General features: G+C 43.5%; 1 protein-coding gene across 1 annotated transcript in view; it reads right to left on the bottom strand.

Moving 5' to 3' along the window:
• The window catches only part of dnah9 (dynein, axonemal, heavy chain 9), a 143,485-nt gene that overhangs the window by 21,674 nt on the left and 99,462 nt on the right, over positions 1–22,349 (bottom strand). Inside the window, exons 60-68 of the mRNA XM_071409795.1 lie at positions 21,880–22,002; positions 21,429–21,633; positions 15,206–15,370; positions 13,080–13,220; positions 11,455–11,625; positions 11,115–11,237; positions 8,745–8,938; positions 6,638–6,786; positions 192–319 (exon numbers count right to left, since the gene is read on the bottom strand). Coding sequence (XP_071265896.1) covers positions 192–319; positions 6,638–6,786; positions 8,745–8,938; positions 11,115–11,237; positions 11,455–11,625; positions 13,080–13,220; positions 15,206–15,370; positions 21,429–21,633; positions 21,880–22,002 — 1,399 coding nt within the window. The remainder of the gene's footprint in view (positions 1–191; positions 320–6,637; positions 6,787–8,744; positions 8,939–11,114; positions 11,238–11,454; positions 11,626–13,079; positions 13,221–15,205; positions 15,371–21,428; positions 21,634–21,879; positions 22,003–22,349) is intronic.

The raw sequence follows: 22,349 nt of genomic DNA, 5'->3' as shown, positions 1-22,349 counted from the left end.
TTTTTTTAATTACATAAAAGTAAAATGACATTTCACGACATGGCCTGTTCTGGAATCCCAGCTGTATATTAGCTCGGTGTTGTCTTAGCAACGACTGGTTTAGGCAGTCGGCTATGTGTGTGTGTGCATGTATGTGTGCACCTGTGTGTGCCTCTGAGTGTGTCTGCAAGTAAACGTGGGTATCTGAATACCTGCAGTATAACCCAGTGTCCCTCATTAGCTGCCAGATCCAGAGCCTGTTCAGCCACCACCTCCTGTCCCTGGCCCAGAGACACATTGTGGAAGTTACCGCTGTCAAACGTATAGCCCAGCTTCCTGCCTGAAAGAAAGATCACAGAGTAATGATTCAGATAATCCATAGCAGTTTAGGGAACATTGAAATGATCGACAGTTTAATAATAAAGTAGTAATCTCTTTTTTATAAAGTGTGCTTCATTTATACACTGAGTGCACAAAACGTTAGGAACACCTGCTCTGACCAGGTGAATCCAGGTGATAGATTTTATCCCTATTGATGTCACTTGTTAAATCCACTTCAAATCAGTGTAGATGAAGGGGAGGAGACAGGTTAAAGAAGGATTTTTAAACCTTGACAAAATTGAGACATGGATTGTGTATGTGTGCCATTCAGAGGGTGAATGGGCAAGGCAAAATATTTAAGTGCATTTGAATGGGGTATGGTAGTAGGTGCCAGGTGCACCGGTTTGAGTGTGTCAAGAACTGCAACGCTGCTGGGTTTTTCATGAATGGTCCACCACTCAAAGTACATCCAGCCAACTTGACAACTGTTGGAAGCATTTGAGTCAACATGGGCCAGAATCCCTGTGGAACGCTTTTGACACATTGTACAGTCCATGCCCCGACAAATTGAGTCTGTTCTGAGGGCAAAAGGGGGTGCAATTCAATATTAGGAAGGTGTTCTTAATGTTTTGTACACTCAGTACATTCACTGTTGTACATTCACTATTGCCTAAGAAAAAGTGGCCATCTGAAATTTAGCGAAGACCCACACTATTTTCCTAAAGTAAAGTGTATAGATTCAGGGTTCTTCATTCTGTGTGATCTGTGTTGCCTTTGGCCCTCTCTTCACACTTTACACCAGGCCTCTCTGATTGGTTAGCTGCTTTAGCTTTGATGTGATTGGTCACGCATACAGGGGGGGGGCTTGGATAATTAGTTATACACATGCATGCAAACACATGCACACACACGCGTGCACAGAAGGGTGTGGACATCAATTATACACACCCCTGTGTGTGTGTGTGTGTACATTTGAACGAGTGTGTCTGACCAATTATCTGAGCTTCAGTGGGAGAATGATCTCATATCACATGAGAGGATAGCTGATTTCACGCCAGACCATAAAAAAGACTTGGAGACTATTCACTCAAACATCAAACTAGGTTACTGTGTTTCCAAGGTACGGAGGGACACATTTACAAAACAAAACAAAACATGTTATCTACAATCCAGCCTCAGCAGCCCAATAATTTTATTCACACGTTGTTCAATATAACCCTGTCAGTCACATTTCCATTTGAATCGCATTTGAATCTTTCATAAAACCAAATAGTGAAGTATTGAAATATTCGTCATCGAACACTGCTGAAGAGTAAACCTGTGATATCTCCTATACCAGGTCAGTAAAAACCAAAGCTTCACATTTCACACGTCCCGGTGTGATTCAATATTGCGAGTCTCGAAAACCCGACTCTAAACGTACTGGTGTGAAAACAAATTAACTTTTTACCCAGCATGCTCTACTGCAGGTAGATTGTTTTGGAATTGTTTATTATCTGTGTTTATTCATGTACAGTGCATTCGGAAAGTTTTCAGACCCCTTGACTTTTTCCACATTTTGTTACGTTACAGTTGGGGGGGGGGGGGTGGTTCTTTCTTTCACCCCTTTTTCTCCCCAATTTCGTGATAGCCAATTGTTGGTTACAGTCTTGTCCCATCGCTGCAACTCCCGTACGGACTCGGGAGAGGAAAAGGTCAAGAGCCATGCGTCCTCCAAAACACGACCCTGCCAAGCTGCACTGCTTCTTGACACACTGCTCGCTTAATCCGGAAGCTAGCCACTCCAATGTGTCGGGGGAAACAAGTCCAACTGGCGACCGTGTCAGTGTGCATGCGCCCGGCCCACCACAGAAGTCACTAGAACGCGACAGAACAAGGAAATCCTGGCCAGCCAAACCCTCCCCTAACACAGACAACGCTGGGCCAATTGTGCACCGCCTCATGGGTCTCCCGGTCGCGGCCCGGGTATTCTCACATTCTTCTCTGCAGATCTTCTCAAGCTCTGCCAGATATGTTTGATTGGGTTCAAGTCCGGGCTCTGGCTGGGCCACTCAAGGACATTCAGAGACTTGTCCCTAAGCCACTCCTGCATTGTCTTGGCTGTGTGCTTTAAGGTCGTTGTCCTGTTGGAAGGTGAAGCTTCGCCCCAGTCTGAGGTTTTGAGCGCTCTGGAACAGGTTTTCATCCAGGATCTCTCTGTATTTTGCTTTGTTCATCTTTCCTTCGATCCTGACTAGTCTCCCAGTACCTGCCTATGAAAAACAACCCCACAGCATGATGCTGCCACCACCATGCTTCACCGTAGGGATGGTGCCAGGTTTCCTCCAGACGTGACGCTTGGTATTCAGGCCAAAGAGTTGGTTTCACCAGAACAGATAATCTTGTTTCTTATGGTCAGAGTCCTCTAGGTGCCTTTTGGAAAATTCCAAGCGGGCTGTCATGTGCTTTTACTGAGGAGTGGCTTCCGTCTGGCCACTCTAGCATAAAGGCCTGATTGGTGGAGTGTTGCAGAGATGGTTGTCCTTCTGGAAGGTTCTCCCATCTCCACAGAGGATCTCTGGAGCTCTTTCAGAGTGACCATCGGGTTTTTGGTCACCTCCCTGACCAAGGCCCTTCTCCCCCATTTGCTCAGTTTGGCCTGGAGGCCAGCTCTAGGAAGAGTCTTGGTGGTTCCAAACTTCTTCCATTTAAGAATGATTGAGGACACTGTGTTCTTGGGGACCGTCAATGCTGCAGAATCTTTTTTGATACCCTTGCCCAGATCTGTGCCTCTTCACAATCCTGTCTCAGACGTCTACGGACAATTCCTTCGACCTCATGGCATGGTTTTTGCTCTGACATGCACTGTCAACTGTGGGACCTTATATAGACACGTGTGTGTGCCTTTCCAAATCATGTCTAATCAATAGAATTTACAACAGGTTACCACAAGTTCTAGAAACATCACAAGGATGATCAATGGAAACAGGATGCACCTGAGCTCAATTTCGAGTCTCATAGCAAAGGGTCTGAATATGTGTAACGGCTGTCTAATTCCTCCTCCTCGGATGAGGAGAAGGAGTAAGGGTCGGACCAAAACGCAGAGTGGTTAGTGCTCATATTGATTTAATCAAAACGAAACTGAACACTTACAAATACAAAAAACAACAAACGTGACAAAACCGAAAACAGTCCCGTGTGGCACGAACACTGACACGAGATACAAACACACACGTGAACCCCGACTGCCTAAGTATGATTCTCAATCAGGGACAACGATTGACAGCTGCCTCTGATTGAGAATCATACCAGGCCGAACGCACAAAACCCCAACATAGAAAACAACACATAGACAACCCACCCAACTCACGCCCTGACCATACTAAATAAATACAAAACAAAGGAAAACAGGTCAGGAACGTGACAATATGTAAATAAGGTATTTCTGTATTTTTTTAAATATTTGTTTTGTCAAATTTTCTAAAAACCTGTTTCCACTTCGTCATTATGGGGTATTGTGTGGAGATTGATGAGGAAAAAATGTAATTTAATCCATTTTAGAATAAGGCTGTAACGTAACAAAATGTGGAAAAGTTAAGGGGTCTGAATACTTTCCAAATGCACTGTACATGGAGTGATTCATTGGTTAATCTTATGCTACAAAAGATAAATAATATACATTTTCAAAACTAATCCAATCAGTTAGTTAGATTTTTCGCACCCATTACTGAAAGGTTTGTTCCACTGTAAATGGCTTACTTAGCAGTCTCCTAACACTGTTCCTAACCCTGGCAGTCATTATGACTGCAGGTTGCGGGTGAATAAAATTCCAACTGTTGGATATCTTAACTCTGGCTAGATTCCAATAGGAATTACACCACTTTGCAAGCCAGCATAATGTGACTTGCAGATAGGGTTGCAAAATTCTGGTAAACTTCCCAATGTTTTCCAGATATCCCGGTTGGACGATTCCTGGAAATCGTTCAACCAGGATATATATTTTGGAAAAGTTACTTGCAGGCCTGATGTGGCCTGTAAACCATGAATTCCAGGCCACTGTATTAGGGTAAAGCTAAGCCTCGTAATATGGCCTTAATGATAACTGTAATGTCATAAAGAGTTTAATTATAATGTTAATATTCGCCTAGGTACTCACTTGGTGAAAGCCACAGGACTGAAACTGAACGAATTCCACAACCATGTCTCTTTTACTAACAAATACAGCCATGGGTGGTAACTCTACAATTCACTCGAAAAGGCAAGGCACAGTGGAAAATTATATTGGAGGCGTGGCTAAGTAAATTTCAGGCTGATACAACTTAAATCTGGACCCCTACATGTTTGAGTTGTTGTAACGAGAGCCAACGAGGGGGATGATGAAGAAAAGATATCCCTAAGTCCCACATTCCAGGGCAAGATTTACACTTCTGTTCGTGGTGGCGCCGCCCTCTTACAAGCTATCACAAGACAAATAAACTCCTCTCCCTCTTCTCCTTTTACAATGTGAGTGGCCCTGAGGGGGGTCAGAAAGACAGAAAACAGTCGCCTTCAGCAAGTCAGCAGACCGCCTTGTGATCTGCATGTGTTACTAGGTAAACAACCAGCCAGGCTTTAGAGTGCCAAGAGATGTGTATTGCAAGGGAGGAGATTAACTTTTACTCTTTGTGACAAAGGGAAAATGGCGCAAGGACATTTAAACACGTTTCCTTAACAATGTATTAAACTGAAAAACTCATACATGTTGATATAACTTGAAGCATAATGTGAGAATTTTCTTCTGATTCTTCTATGTCATTAAAATGGGTATAACAGGTATTCTTCTGAAACAAAGAACAGATGCATTTTACCAATATCCTGTTTGGTACCTACAGGCTACGTACTTCATCCTAGAGATTGTTAAACTGTTTTGTGCAGTAGAAACATGCTGTGGACACTTATGAGGAAATCTCAGGTTTGTCCATAAGAACAGAGATGTTGAATATCTAGAATCAACGGGGTGATCTCGTGACGCCATGTCCGGTCATCAGAGCCCTATGAGTATCCCTATAAATTACAGGATTTGCAAACAGATGAGGAGATCAAGTTTCTTCAAGGTGCGGCCACACCATGAGTGATCCCATCTCCTTGGAAACCAAACTCCGATCAACTTTTCCTATCATACTTAGACGGAAGCAATCATCCCAGAGGGGATCCTGCAAACGCACTGTTTGCCTTGGAGACTAACTGACTGTGTTTGCAATCCATCCCGGCTGGACCAAAGGAAGAATTCACTATATGGAAGTTCTCTAATATAATTGACTTTCCTGGACTGAGAACTGAGAGAGATCTCACTCCTTCGGCTGTGAGCTATTTTCAGTCCACTGGCCTCATCGACTACTGTTGCGAGAGACTTGGCCAACCATCCAATCCCATTTTCATCCCATCATAACATAATCCCAACTGAGAGGCAACAATGACATACAAGTCATTTGCCCTGTTACATTATCGATATAAAGTGGCGTTGTGTGTGAAACTTAGTGGAAGTCATTGAGTAATTGCAAGACGGCAGGTCTAATTTACAAGCCCATGTTCAATGCTGTCCTGGCATTGTCCACATCGGATGCTAACTGGTAGCCTAGCCCATTGTCTTTTTCGTGGTTGGTGAAGCTCTCTATAATTTCACAGTTGTGAAAGCCTATGATAATGATATAGCCGAATGACTTTTTCTCTTTCGATTAATAAGACCATATCATCCTCAAAAGTCTTATGAATGTACTATTGTACTTGCCTGAGTTGAATACGGAAATTAATTTATATGGACCTGTGACTCTCACCTCAATAACTGTATTGAATCCCATTATACCCTGCCTTGATATTGTATTTTGTTAACTACCTAATTTTCCAACTTATTTAGTCTAGTAAATAAAACATTGAATTAACTATTTGTGGCATTAAGTTATTTTGCGAGTGATCGGGTTCTTGAGGTTCCAGAGCTCGACGATAGTGAAATGATATTGTTGATAGTATTAACACTATAACGGTTAATGATTCATCTGGAGAGAATAACCAAATTAAATCAATCAAATCACTGAATTATTCCAGTAATTAATCAGTAAATTATCTAAAATATGAATTAGCCCAAAGTCACAGCAGAGTAATGACTACAAAAACATTTTAAATAACTGTACTCGGATATATTTTTGAAACTGCACTGTCGCTTAGGGGCTCATAAGTAAGCATTTCACTGTAAGGTGTATGGAACTTGTATTCGGCGCATGTGACTAATACAATTTGATTTGATATTAAGTGCAACGAGTTTCCTCAACATTTTTGAGTAATGACAGCACATTGGTGTTAACAGTGTAGGTGACTCCATTACCATGTTTCTCCACATCCTTCAGTGGGTCTACTCCAGGAGAGAGGATGAAGAACATGGGTGTGGCGGGACCAGACTCCTCAAAGGACACAGCAAAGTCAAGCGACCTGCCAACCACATACTGACTCCCCAGCTTCTCCTCCACAAAATCTCTGTGGGGAGACATGATGATATATGTTCAATACATACAGTACCAGTCAAAAGTTTGGACACACCTATTCATTCAAGGGCTTTTCTTTATTTTTACTATTTTCTACATTGTAGAATAATAGTGAAGACATCAAAACTATGAAATAACACATATGGAATCATGTAGTAACCAAAAAAGGGTTAAACAAATCAAAATAGATTTTAGATTTTTCAAAGTAACCACCCTTTGCCTTGGTGACATCTTTGCACACTCTTGGCATTCTCTCATCCAGCTTCACCTGGAATGCTTTTCCAACAGTCTTGAAGGAGTTCCCACATATGCTGAGCAATTTTTGGCTTCTTTTCCTTCACTTTGCGGTCCAAGTCATCCCAAACCATCTCAATTGGGTTGAGGTCGGGGGATTGTCGAGGCCAGGTCATCTGATGCAGCACTCCATCACTCTCCTTCTTGGTCAAATATCCCTTATACAGCCTGGAGGTGATATCCCTTATACAGCCTAAGCGCAGACCCAGATGGGATGGCGTATCACTGCAGAATGCTGTGGTAGCCATGCTGGTTAAGTGTGCCTTGAATTCTAAATAAATCACAGACAGTGTCACCAGCAAAGCACCCCCACACCATCACACCTCCTCCTCCATGCTTCACGGTGGGAGCCACACATGCAGAGATGATCTGTTCACCTACTCTGCATCTCACAAAGACAAAGGTTGGAACCAAAAATCTCCACTTTGGACTCATCAGACTAAAGCACAGATTTCCACCGGTTTAATGTCCATTGCTCATGTTTCTTGGCCCAAGGAAGTCTCTTCTTTTTATTGGTGTCCTTTAGTAGTATTTTCTTTGCAGCAATTCGACCATGAAGCAATTTGACCTGAACAGTAGATGTTGAGATATGTCTGTTACTTTCTGAATTCTGTGAAGCATTTATTTGGGCTGCAATTTCTTAGGCTGGTAACTCTAACTAACTTATCCTCTGCAGCAGAGGTAACTCTGGGTCTTCCTTTCCCGTGGCGGTCCTCGTGAGAGCCAGTTTAATCATTGCGCTTGATGGTTTTTGCGACTGCACTTGAAGAAACTTTCAAAGTTCTTGAAATTGTCCGCATTGACTGACCTTCATGTCTTAAAGTAATGATGGACTGTCATTTCTCTTTGCTTATTTGAGCTGTTCTTGCCATAATATAGACTTGGTCTTTTACCAAATAGGGCTATCTTCTGTATACCACCCCTACCTTGGCACAACACAACTGACTGGCTCAAACGCATTAAGAGGGAAAGAAATTCCACAAATTCACTTTTAACGAGGCACACCTATTAATTGAAATGCATTCCAGTTGACTACCTCGTGAAGCTGGTTGAGAGAATGCCAAGAGTTTGCAAAGCTGTCATCAAAGCAAAGGGTGGCTACTTTGAAGAATCTCAAATCTCAAATATATTTTGATTTCTTTAACACTTTTTTGGATACTGTATGAGTCCATATGTGTTATTTCATAGTTTTGATGTCTTCACTATTATTCTACAATATAGTAAAAATAAAGAAAAACCCTTGAATGAGTAGGTGTGTCTAAACTCTTAACTGGTACTGTACACGTAACTGCCCAAATAAAGGAAACACTTGAGTAAATGTTTCCTTTATTTTGGTAGTTATCTGTACATAATACACATTCGTACTGCAGAGCACTGCTCATAGCTTATGGTGGTTAGTTTAAAAGCTGAAAATGCACTCATACAAATATAGTATTTATTACTTTTCTATGAAATAACTATTACATACTGTAGCTGTGGTCAATGGCCACTGGCTTAAATGTTAGCTCACTGGGTTGAATGTTAGCTGTTTATATTATGTTTGTTCATTGGTGGGACAGGGAAATTCAAAAGATATCCTCACAAAAAAAACAGAACCACAGTTGTACTGTATATCCTCTAACAGTAGGTCAGAGGGTAAGGTATTTGACCTTTCACCTCACAGCGTAGGTCATGCGGTCAGGCCTCATGGCCCTCATCATACACAGTCTCTGTAGGGAACTCTTATTCTTCCACTCCTGAGGAAACTTCTCCTTCTCAGGACACTCCGACTCCACAAACTTCTTCCAACGCTTGGCCGAACCCTCCATGTCCCGGTCCAGGTTACGGAACTCGTCCATGGAACACAGAGACTGGGATGGAGGGATGAATGTACAAGAGGAAAGCGGACGCAAAAAAATATGCATTAAACATTTGCCAGAAACTACAACTCTGGTGAATATAGATTCATTCATAGATATACAGTCCCTCATCCAAAGTAACCATGTATACAAAACTGGAATGCATTTTCTTGTTCTCATAAAATAAAATAAGATTGTATTTGTCACATGCGGCGAATTTCCACAGGTGTATACCTTACAGTGAAATGCTTACTTACAAGCTCTTCCCCAATGATACAGAGTTAAATAATAAAGAAAATATAAAACATGAGAAATAAAACACAGGAATAAAGCTATATTCAAGGAGTACCATAACAATATCAATGTGCAGGGATACGTGGTAATTGAGGTAGATACTGTATGTACATATAGGCAGGGGTTAATTCATATACACAGTATTTTCCCACCGGCTCTGAAACCTTTCTAAGGATGAACAAATGGTTATTTGCTCTTATTATTTACCTCATATAAGTGCCACAAAGGAGAAAAGTTTGGGTTGGAAAAGTCGCATAATAAGACAGTGCTTATCTTCTCTTACGCCAATATGAGTTGTATTTATTCAAACCATAGTGCTGAGTAGACATTAGGCTGTTTATAACGGCGGGTAGAAAAGGGGAATATGCTTCGGCAGCACAAACCTGGCACATACTCTAGACTTTTATCTGACAGCATTTGTTCTTATCTCAGCTTTGGATCTCTGAAAAACAGTGGCCTCACAGAGTGCTCTGAATGTCACACACACGCCGATGGTCGCATGCACCTACACACACACACACACAGGCACACGCAAACACCTGTCCTCTCAGTCTCTGTCAATCAAGTCAAGGTCCTATCGAAGAACATCACAACTCCTTCCCCGGAAATACACACCACGGCCCTTAATGATCTAAGATGAAGTCACTCCAACTCCTCCACTTAGTTAATTACCAGTATCTGGGTTGGCAGATTCTCAGGTGAGGAGAGAATACTACAGCCCCATGTGGCTTCCTCCCCATCTTTCTAATATCATCTAAGAGGGCCACGGCCACCAGGCACTATCACAGGATCTCATCCTCTCCAACTGATTATGTTCCTAACCGCGATAAGAACCAGAGTGAGTGAATTCAATTAATGGTACCTAGACTGACATCTCTGTGGAATAGCAGGAGAGGAGAAGATGGTTTTGGAGTTTAGGATCATTAATAGTGGAGAGGGTCCGGGTTGAAATATTTATGAGTACGAAAGCCTGAGGTACACTGCCATTAGGGTTTAGCTTGTACATCAACTGATTTGATGGGAGGGGGAACTATGCTCTCTGGCGTACAGTAGCCAGACGTCTGCTCTCAACGCTACTGTAAACCCTGAGCAAGTGGGGACGTCGTAGCCCCCCACCTTTTCGGAAAGATCTCTCTCTCTCCCTCTCTCTCTCGCACTCCCCCTCTTACAATGGTGTTTGTGCACCACTGGTTGCCCTTTTCTTGTGGCAACAGGTCACAAATCTTGCCGCTGTGGTGGCACAATGTGGTATTTCACCTAATAGATATGTGAGAGTAGTGAACCCTTGAGAGGCAGCAACTTCTCAAATGAACAATTTTGTAAAAAGAATGGCATGCCTTTATTATTTCATGTTTTAGCGGTAATGCTCTTTTGCAGTGTTTCCCAACTCCGGTCCTCCAGTACCCCCAACAGTTCAAATTTCTGTTGGAGCCCTGGACAAACACACCGGATTCGATCGAAGGTTTGATGATTAGTTAATAAGTTGAATCAAGTGTGCTTGTCCAGGGTTACAATAAAAATGTGTACTGTTGGGGGTACTGGAGGACCATGGTTGCTTTATTGTAGTGGAAGTAGACTTCACTGTACCCATTATGTTCTGTTATCTTCCACAGATGTACTGAGTTATGGAGTGGAAACAGACTAAGTGCTAAAATAACTACAGGGGAAAAGGAGAGTTCAGTCATACGTAAATGACAAGGATAGTCAGTGGATGGTTTGTTCTAAAGTATGTAGTAGGATGAATTTACCCCTAGACACTGATTTAAAGTAGCATGTTGTTCCCTGATGGTAAAGGTTTGGCTTTTGTGGGGTAAACTGATCTTAGATCTGTGGTTAGAAGCGTCTTCAACCTCAACTGTGAAGGTCTGACATCTTCACTTCCTGTTTGTCTCACCTTGATACCGCCCCAGGAATGGTTGGACAGGAAGTCGACAGGAGAGCTCACTCCTGGTTGGACGGGATACCTCAGCAGGAAATCTAACTCTGTAGGGTTGATCTCCTTATTCATCAACAGGATCTGGGTTCACAATGACAAAAAACATATACTGTCAAAATAACATTCAATCCTATATTGTTCTTTTTTAAAGACAAAAAAGGAGACCTCCGCAGTTTTAAAGGGCAATGATCAGTACCTAATATTCGTCACTGTGTAATGACATGTAAAAACATTTCTATTTGACCAAAAATGTACAATAAAGCTTTTATTGAACTTTGAACTCTGACTTTCTGTGTACCTGGAAGACGAGCTGTGCGATGTATGTGAGTTTATCACACTCGAATAGGCCTCTGGTGGTATACTGGAACACTTGGACAGTGATGCTGTCTATCAGGTTAGACACTCTCTGTTTCAACACCTCGTCTGCCTGGGCCTTCAGTACCGCTTTCTGGAACACTACACTAAACGCCTGTAGCATAGAAACACAATGGATAGAACAGACTCAGTACTGCCTAGGATAAGAAACACTATGGATAGAACATTCTGGAACACCACACTGAACGCCTGGAGCATTAAAACACAATGGATAGCAGACACACTTCTAGAACCCAAATGATTTATTTCATGAAACATATCTAAAGTACGAGCTGGCTGGCAATTGTACAACAGACTGTATTTAAAATATATGGGTCTGCCCTGTGCGTTTTATCTACAGCAGAGACATTTCATCTGATGAAAGGTCCAATGCAGCCGTTTTTATCTCAATATCAAATCATTTCTGGGTAACAATTAAGTACCTTACTGTGATTGTTTTCACTTAAAATTGTCAAAAAGAGGGGCTACCGAGTGGTGCGGTGGTCTAAGGCACTAGCTGTGCTACTAGAGATTCTGGGTTAGAGTCCAGGCCGCGACCGGGAGACGCATGGGGCGGCGCACAATTGGCCCAGCGTTGTCTGGGTTAGGGGAGGGTTTGGCCGGCAGGGATGTCTTTATCCTATCGCGCACTAGCGACTCCTGTGGCGGGCCGGGCGCACTGCACGCTGACATGGCTGGCTTCCGGGTTAAGTGGGCATTGTGTCAAGAAGCAGTGCAGCTCGGTTGAGTTGTGTTTCGGAGGACGCACAGCTCTCGACCTTCGACTCTCGAGTCCATACGGGAGTTGCAGTGATGAGACAAGACTGTAACTACCAATTGGATACCACGAAATTGGGGAGAAAACAGGGTAAAAGAAAGCTTCTTAGGAAAGAGCAATTTGTCAAGCAAGAATTTTATTGGGAGTGGTTTGAGTGGGAGGGGAAAACTGAACATTTGCTGTTATTGGAAGAGAGGTTTGTAACTCTTTCTTATTGGCGAACTAATTTTGATGTCACCAGGCAGGCCAAAACTTCATCCCACCAAAACAGGCTGAAATTTCAGTCGGCCTTTTCAAACAGCTCTTACACTAAAAGGGCATCATCATCATTTTCAAAATGCCACAGCATTATTCCAACCTCATAGTGTGAAAATATATATCAAATATTGGAACATCACATTTTTGACTGCACTGGGCCTTTAAACTCTCTACAGTTGGCCCAGGGTGGCTAGCTACCTGCAGAGAGCAGTGTGATTGCAAACCATATCTCACCCCATGACTCCTCAGTGCTTTGGAGGGTGACAATAGCAGGGACATTAGGTGAAGCATAACAGCGTTAGGAAGCGACAAACACAAAGAGCAGAAAGCATAAAACACTGGAAGCTAATGGAGGAAAAGGCAGAAAACAGAGCAGCGTGGGTAAAGACTTAGCTCACTGGGGAGCTCTGAGGCCGGGAGAAACATGGTGGGTTATTAGAGAAAGTACCTAGAGAAAAAGAGAACAGTGAACTGTGTGTGTGCTCACTAGGGAGTGTCAATAACAGGTCAGGTCAATAGAGAGGTGGGTGTACCTTGAGAGAGAACTGGTACATTGGGTGGATCTTATTGAGGTCGTTCATTATGAAGTACAATAAGGATGCTCGGGCTGCCGCAGGCCGATAGTGCTCCCGCGCCTCGTTGATTTTGGCCTCAGTCACCTTGGCTTCTTTAACCTGCAATACACACACAGCAAACACACACGCGTAAATACACACACACAAAGGCAAGTAAAACACACATAGGATTCATTCACCAGCCAGGGAAATTAGAGCAAATTATAACAGAGAGTACAATAACACCATCTCCCACTGAACAAAGCAGCCATTCCAATTTAATGATCCAATTCAACATGCCTATAGAGAAGGTGAAAAATATGTTGCCACACATTTACTGAACATACTGCGCCAGTATTACCAAAGTGGTGGCACTTTGTAAAGGAATCCACTCTCACATCTCAGTCTCTAAGCGGTGTCCTTGAGCCTAATGAAGAGCTTTTCTACTGCTCACTTGCCAAGTTTCACAATTTGTGATTGTGCCAACGTTTCGATCTACAGTAAGCGAGTACAGTAAGCAGTGAGCAGGAGGCTCTGCATCAGTATCTCAATATACTGTGTATTCAAAAACCTCTGTAGGATAGTCTCTAGAGGTGGAGATTACCCTTTCCTGCAGTCAAATGACCAAATCACACTCTAGTGGCCTCATGGGTGGAATGTTATTCATATTTTTCATAAGTCAATGTTATTTTTTTTATCTGACATGGTGCAGGTTCTTCTTTTTGTAAGCCTATAACCATGTGTGTGAGGTGTATACTTTTGTTTCAAAGTAGATTTGTTTAAGACTACCAAGAAACACTCTCTGTGACCCTGATTTAGCCCACTGCGGTAAAAGGTTAATAAATTACCATTGCTAATAGCTCCTCATTTGGAGATAGAGAGAGCGAGAGAGCGGGATCTTTCCAAAAAGGTGCAGAGCTACGACATCCCCACTTGCTTAGGGTTTACAGTAGCATTGAGAGCAGACGTCTAGCTTTGTCGTACCTTTGCATACTACAGTTGAAGTCGGAAGTTTAAATACACTTAGGTTGGAGTCATTAAAACTCATTTTTCAACCACTCCACACAATTCCAATGGGTCAGAAGTTTACATACACTAAGTTGACTGTGCCTTTAAACAGCTTGGAAAATTCCAGAAAATGATGGCATGGCTTTCGAAGCTTCTGATAGGCTAATTTACATAATTTCAGTCAATTGGAGGTGTACCTGTGGATGTATTACAAGGCCTACCTTCAAACTCAGTGCATCTTTGCTTGACATCATGGGAAAATCAAAAGAAATCAGCCAAGACCTCAGAAAAAAATGTACAACTCCATATGTCTGGTTCATCCTTGGGAGCAATTTCCAAACACCTGAAGGTACCACGTTCATCTGTACAAACAATAGTATGCAAGTATAAACACCATGGGACCACGAAGCCGTCATACCGCTCAGGAAGGAGAGTTCTGTCTCCTAGAGATGAACGTACTTTGGTGTGAAAAGTGCAAATTAATCCCGGAACAACAGCAAAGGACCTTGTGAAGATGCTGGAAGAAACAGGTACAAAAGTATCTATATCCACAGTAAAACGAGTCCTATATCAACATAACCTGAAAGGCCGCTCAGCAAGGAAGAAGCAACTGCTCCAAAACCGCCATAAAAAAGCCAGAGTACGGTTTGCAACTGCACACGGGGACAAAGATCGTACTATTTGGAGAAATGTTCTCTGTTCTGATGAAACAAAAATAGAACTGTTTGGCCATAATGACCATCGTTATGTTTGGAGGAAAAAGGGGAACGCTTGCAAGCCGAAGAACACCATCCCAACCATGAAGCACGGGGCTGGCAGCATCATGTTGTGGGGGTGCTTTGCTGCAGGAGGGACTGGTGTTCTTCGGCTAAACCCTAATGGCAGTCTACCTCAGGCTTATATACTCGTAAATATTTCAACCCAGACCCGCTCCAATATTAACTCAAACCATCTTAAACTCCAAAACCATCTTCTCCTCTCCTGCTATTTCACAGAGATGAGAGAGAAAGAAAGAAAGCTAGAAAGAGAGAAAGCGAGAGAGACAGAGACTCAGAAACAGACAGAGATAAAAATAGAGATAATAAAAGAGAGAGAACCTTCTCCTCTATCTCTGCGGCAGTGCGTTTGGTGATCTCCAGGTTCTCCACCAGCTCTGTGTCTCCCAGGAAGTTCCCTGAGGCGGAGGAGAGACGGGACAGCAGGTTGTCCTCCAGGATCTTCAACGTGATCTTAAAACCATTCTGCTGCTTCGTCAGGTTCCACTACAGTAACATACAGACAGAAATAAACAAATGGCAAATAAAGATTGGACTAAAACAGATGAAATAAAACATTGCAGTAAAATACACAGAGACTCTACACACAAGGGTCAAAAAGGTAAGATTAACAAACTCAAAGAAACCCAAATAGCCATTAAAACAAATCCTCTCTCTTCCGTAGCGGCTGACCTGGGGTTATTGTTTATCTCGTGAGGTGAAGCCAAATGCTAATGTCGCTCTCAGGGTGGACAGTAAAGTTCTAGTCTATTCTATTCTATCCTTGGCGAACCTCGAAAGTTCCTTGAGGTAAACAAGGCACCAAGGGCGATGGGTTGCTCAGGGTTGGACGATGGTCATGTTTGATTAGAAACACTGTTGAACTACGTGTGGCCCATCCTTGATTCGGGACACTAATTACTGCTGGTGGTAGATAAACACACATTAAAGGTGATGGTGGGGGCTTCATTCCGCGCAGGCATACTGAAGGATGCCTCAAAGGCAGAAGCAATCAATGGTCTCTGCATGGGCTATCTCGATAGATGAAGAGGAGGCTCTGGGGTGGATTAGAATGTCTTCCTCTCAAGGCTGAGGACATCAAGCAGCGGCCAACAGACTTCCACCACCCTGCTGCCGTCTGATGAGAGAGTCGATGCTGCTGCAGGATCCACAGGCTTTGATGGTAAACCAAACAAACACAAACACACGGACAGACGCTGGACGGATCACACACACACACACACACACACACACACACACACACACACACACACACACACACACACACACACACACACACACACACACACACACACACACACACACACACACACACACACACACACACACACACACACACACACACTCCAGAATGCCTGCACATGGCCTGGATTAAGGGGTATTAATCATCGCACACCATATGGAGAGGTGAACCTGGCCTTCTGAGAAAGCCTCAATGCTTTGGTTTTAACACCCTTTGTTTTAAAATGCCAGGGTACCACAAAACTTTCACTTTTCAAAGATAGACAGGACCCTTGTTTCGTTGTCCTTCGCTCTGCTTGGCCTCCTGCCGTTTCATCCCCCCAAAAAACTTTCCTGCACAGTCTTCCTGCTCTTCTACTGATTGCTTCTTAGCTGTAACCTGGTTGGGTGATTGATTCTAGTTAGTCCCAAAACAATTACATGCCAATGTGTTCCAAATCAGTAACAAGAATGGTGTCAAGGACATACTGTATATAATTGGAGGTACATAATTGGAGAAACAAGTATATGTATAATTGGAGGGGTTCAAGTGAAGCAATTTGCCCTGTGAGTTCACCCCACGACCTTGACCTTCTCCTCTCTTCTGTCTCCCCTCTCTTTCCACTGTACGAGGGCAAAGCGCTCCACATCAAAACACCCCCAGTTTTTAATGAGTCAGTTATTAATGTTTAGTTCTCAGTCGGCATATTGTTCACGTAATTACCCGGCCTGGGAAAAACAAACAATTAACCAGATAGCAGAAATCCCTAATTGGGATTAAAAAGAGATAATACATCTATCATTTCAGGCAGATGATTACTGAGAGCCAGTGAACAGCCCTGGTGAGGCAATATGGAAAACGGATCGCTCTCTTTCTCTCCCACTCTCCTAGGCTGCATCAGACACACACTCATGTACGCACACACAAAAACACTGCTCACGAGTGGGAGGCCTTATTAGAATTGTTAGGGGGTTTCTATGGGTGTGCCCCTCTCTGAAAATGGAGTGTTGACATTTGACACTTCTTAACTGGACTTTGGATGAGTTCATTAAGCAATAAGGCAAGAGAACCCATGGATTATCGAGAATAACACACAGTTTAGGGCTGTTGTTAGGCTCGACGTGAATGCAAAGCGCAGCAAGGTTTATACAAACCCCCGCTGTTTGAATAAAACATCTAACGTTGGCAACATCTTTATTCCAGTGGAGATAAAGTTTATGAATTGTCTGGCTGAACTATGGGACAGGGAATATTTCAAATATAACCGTTATCAGGCATTACGGTCCTTTGTAGTTTAGTTGGTAAAGCATGGCGCTTATAACGCCAGGGTACTGGGTTCGAATTCCCATGACCACCCGTATGTAAAATGTATGCTTGCATGACTAAAATGCTATGGATAAAAGCGTCTGCTAAATGGCATATATTATATTATTACCCGTGGATTATCATGAATAACTAATGCCTATCAACCAATCAGCATCCAAACTATCCTATTCAGCTCAGTAGCTAAACTCTAAACTCATTAGAGGAATAATGACATGAAGTTAATTCAGAGACAATAAACAGGTCTACAGACAGGCTCTATTTACAGGCTCCTATCAGTACTGTGATTGTTATCAGTCAGTAGAGAGGAAACGTGTTGTTTACTGGGGAACACAGAACAGGTTATAACCAAATAAACAAATTCTACTGGGAATTGTTTGGATAGCAGGTGCATGGAGTTAGCCACGCGTTTACCCCGCTTAACTTTTAACGTTAATTAAAAAGATAAGAGTTCCACATCACGTCTTTTCCTTCCCCTCTTTTTCCTCTTCTTCTTCTTCCTCTCCTCCCATCTCCATGAAATGCTAATTAAACAAGCTTCATTAAATCACATTTCACTTCTCCGCTGCGTTTTGCTGAGGGGACACACAGGCGGCTTAAAATAACACTGCCGTTTTGTGTGCGTTTGTGTGTGCCCATCTATGTGTGTGCCCATCTCTGTGTGTGTGTGTCTCTGCCCATCTCTGTGTGTGTTTGTGTTTGTAAATGCCTGTCTCTGTGTGTGTGTGCTGTCTCTGTGTGTGTGTCTGTGCCCATCTCTGTGTGTGTCTGTGCCCATCTCTGTGTGCGTGTGCCCATCTCTGTGTGTGTGTTTGTAACTGCTCGTCTGTGTGTGTGTGCCCATCTCTGTGTGTGTGTCTGTGCCCATCTCTGTGTGTGTCTGTGCCCATCTCTGTGTGCGTGTGCCCATCTCTGTGTGTGTGTTTGTAACTGCTCGTCTGTGTGTGTGCTCGTCTGTGTGTGTGTGCCGTCTCTGTGTGTGTGTGTGTATGTGCCCATCTGTGTGTGTGTGTGCCCATCTGTGTGTGTGTGTGCCCGTCTGTGTGTGTGTGCCCATCTGTGTGTGTGTGAGCCCATCTCTGTGTGTGTGTATGTGCCCATCTGTGTGTGTGTATGTGCCCATCTGTGTGTGTGTGTGCCCATCTGTGTGTGTGTGTGCCCATCTGTGTGTGTGTGTGCCCATCTGTGTGTGTGTGTGCCCATCTGTGTGTGTGTGAGCCCATCTCTGTGTGTGTGTGTGAGCCCATCTCTGTGTGTGTGTGTGAGCCCATCTCTGTGTGTGTATGTGAGCCCATCTCTGTGTGTGTGTGTGAGCCCATCTCTGTGTGTGTGTTAGCCCATCTCTGTGTGTGTGTGTGTGTGTGAGCCCATCTCTGTGTGTGTGAGCCCATCTCTGTGTGTGTGTGTGTGTGTGTGTGAGCCCATCTCTGTGTGTGTGTGTGAGCCCATCTGTGTGTGTGTGTGAGCCCATCTGTGTGTGTGTGTGTGCCCATCTGTGTGTGTGTGTGTGTGTGTGTGTGTGTGTGTGTGTGTGTGTGTGTGTGTGTGTGTGTGTGTGTGTGTGTGTGTGTGTGTGCCCATCTCTCTGTGTGTGTGTGTGTGTGTGCCCATCTCTGTGTGTGCCCATCTCTGTGTGTATGTGCCCATCTGTGTGTGTGTGTGTGCCCATCTGTGTGTGTGTGTGTGCCCATCTCTCTGTGTGTGTGTGTGCCCATCTGTGTGTGTGTGTGTGTGTGCATGTGTGTTTTCAGGTTATTAAAAATGATTTGTCTTCAGATGATGAAAGCCTACAGGTCTGATTAAACCCTCCCTACAGAGGCCCAATGCCAACAAGCAGCAGGCTGAATGAAATCCACTGGATGTAAATAGAATCACTGCTACAGTAAATCTCCACTCCGCTCTGCTCCGACCCGCTGACTGAGTTTTACAATTATCAGAGTTCCTGATCTCTCCCAAAACACTGCCGTCAGCCGAATGTGTTTCTGAGTAAAGTTGGGTTTTCTGATTTGGTTTAATGCGGTGGGGGGGAGAGAGTGGGGGAAAGAGATAGGGAGATTAAGACAAGAGTCTGTGTGCGTGTGCATGTGTGTGTGTATTACTGAAAGCGAGGGATGGACAGGGATGCTGATAGTAGCAGTGTTTCAGTGACTGTCCTGTCTAAAGGCTTCATGCCATCCATATCCAACGGCCGTGGACACAAAGCCGATCCTGGTTATCGTCGATGCTGTGAGCATGTGGCATCATTAAGTTCCTGGGCTTTGACCAAGACCCTTCTTCCAGTTACCTGCATTCAGATACTGCACATGTCGGCCATTCTCTCTCCCTACATAACAACCCTCCACTCTCATTACCATCAACACTGTAAGGCAAGCCAAGCATCTCAAATGACACCGTTTTCCCAACCAGAGGATGAAGTTTAAATGTAATGCGGGTGCTATTTTGGTACACAGTTCAAGGTGACATCCCATTGACTCTGGTCAGAAATAGTGAACTACTTGCGTAGGGAATAGGGTGTCATTTGAGATGCGATGCTGAGTTGTTACTGAAGCGACAGGCTAGTTTACCGACATTATTATTACAATGCTGAGTAGTTGCTCATCAAGATGCAGTTGATGAGGCTAGTTAAGTGAGGAGACCAGACAGACGTATGTGAGCGCGCACACACACACACACACACAGTATTCTCTACGTGATGGACCCAGGGCCCAATAATTATCACCCTTCCAGTTAACGTCTCGCTAATCAAAGCGTCTGACGATTGTTTTTGGAATCAAAGAGCTCGCCGCCGCGGGCTCTAACGCAGCCGCTTGTGATGTCGAAACTTTGTTAAAAGAAGAGGAGCGAGATAATGATGAGAGGCTGCAGAAAGTCGCTGACTCTAGTCAGTGTTGATGAATCTGTTGTTAGTTACACCTAAGGAGAAGAGACATCAAACCCTGCTCAACTCTTGACAGTGTGACTCTCAGATGGTATCTGAAGACGAAAGATGAAAAGACTAAATGAAACCTGACTGGTTTGAGTGTCTGACTGGTAAATGTCTGGAGCTCGTTTGGATACCCGAGGCAGAGCCACATCGTATGTTCCTACAGTATCCTCACTGTTGATTCCCCACCTCCAGTAATGTATGCTCGTCACACAAAACCGTTCAAAAGTTTGGGGTCGCTTAAAAATGTCCTTGTTTTTGAAAGAAAAGCACATTTGTTGTCCATTAAAATAACATCAAATTGATCAGAAATACAGCGTAGACATTGTTAATGTTGTAAATTAATATTGTAGCTGGAAACGGCTGATTTTTAATGGAATATCTACATAGGTGTACAGAGGCCCATTATCAGCAACCATCACTCCTCTGTTCCAATGGCACGTTGTGTTAGCTAATCCAAGTTTATCATTTTAAAAGGCTAATTGATCATTAGAAAACCCGTTTGCAATTATGTTTGCACAGCTGAAACTGTTGTCCTGATTAAAGAAGCAACAACTGAGCAAGAGGACAAGTACATTAGAGTGTATAGTCTGAGAAACAGGAGCATCACAAGTCCTCAACTGGCAGCTTCATTAAATAGTACCCGCAAAACACCAGTCTCAACATCAACAGTGAAGAGGCGACTCCGGGATGCTGGCCTTCTAGGCAGAGTTCCTCTGTCCAGTGTCTGTGTTCTTTTGCCAATCTTAATCTTTTCTATTTATTGGCCAGTCTGAGATATGGCTTTTTCTTTGCAACTCTGCCTAGAAGGCCAGCATCCCGGAGTCGCCTCTTCACTGTTGACGTTGAGACTGGTGCACCAAGACGAGATTGGGCAAGTTCGCAATTTTTTGCAACAGTTTTTGTGACAAAACCATCCAGTCAGTTTGAAGGAAACACTCTTCCGCAGTTAAAATGTGCATATATTTGTTATGCAAATATTTGATCATTCCCTTGAAAACATTTTTGGGGAGGGGATGGAAACCTAGCTAACGACCATCATCATAGACTAAGGTGAAATGCTAACTGTGTCCCACCTTGAGTTCCTCCAGGTCAGGCCTCTCCATGCTGACCACAGCAGCCAGTAGCTGGTCTTCCAGACCGTCCCTGGTCACGGTGAAGTTCATCAGGGTACACTGGGCCTGGAGCTCGGGCTGGTAGTGTGGGCTGGCCAGCTTAGTGTGGAGAATCAGTCTAAAGCTGGGGTTGTACTCGCACTCCTTGTCTCCTATCTTTATGTACCTGAGGAGAGGTAGATGGAGAGGAGAGTAGTTGGAGGTGTGATGATTGAAGTCATGCTGTATTAGGATAAATTCAAATTTCAAATGTGTCAATGAACTTCTCGCTTCAATTTATGACAGTGACAGTTCAAGGTAGGTATGCACATGGTAGGATTCAGCCTACTGGAACTGGCTGACACATTTATTTTAAAGCAGGTTTCAGATTTGATGGAAATTGCTTTGGAAATCACTTAAGAGAGTCACGCACCTGCCCTTCTTGATGGTTTCTCTCCCCAGTAGTGGCCCTAGAACAGGGTCTACAGTATCCTCTAGGTTCTCAATCAGAACCACATCACCAGCAGACAGAGCTCTCTCTATGGAGTCCAGATACCTGAGAGACACATGCACAAAAGTCAACACAGACCCGTGAATAGGAGTTTTACTGTCACTAGAAAGAGCTTACGCCTTAATCAGTTTTACCCAATATTTTAAAGACTTTTTGTACTGTGCTTGTTGAACCGTCTCCTGCACTATCGGTGATGGGTAATGATGTGGAAATTTCATTGAAGAAAATGTTTAATCTACATCGTTATAGCAATTTATTAAACCAGGAAGTGATTCTGAGTAAAGTCTTTCTCACCCACTCTGCCCAATAAAGGAGGCAATTATGGTCTCTATTAAGATTGTCAAGGAGAGCCCATTATATACCCTCTTCAAAATCTCTCTCCAGAACAGCTG

The sequence above is a fragment of the Salvelinus alpinus genome, chromosome 7, assembly GCF_045679555.1.
Source record: "Salvelinus alpinus chromosome 7, SLU_Salpinus.1, whole genome shotgun sequence".
In the NCBI taxonomy this organism is placed as follows: domain Eukaryota; kingdom Metazoa; phylum Chordata; class Actinopteri; order Salmoniformes; family Salmonidae; genus Salvelinus; species Salvelinus alpinus.
The sequence above is the reverse complement of the archived record's forward strand: the minus strand, read 5'-3'. Positions and strand labels throughout refer to the sequence as shown.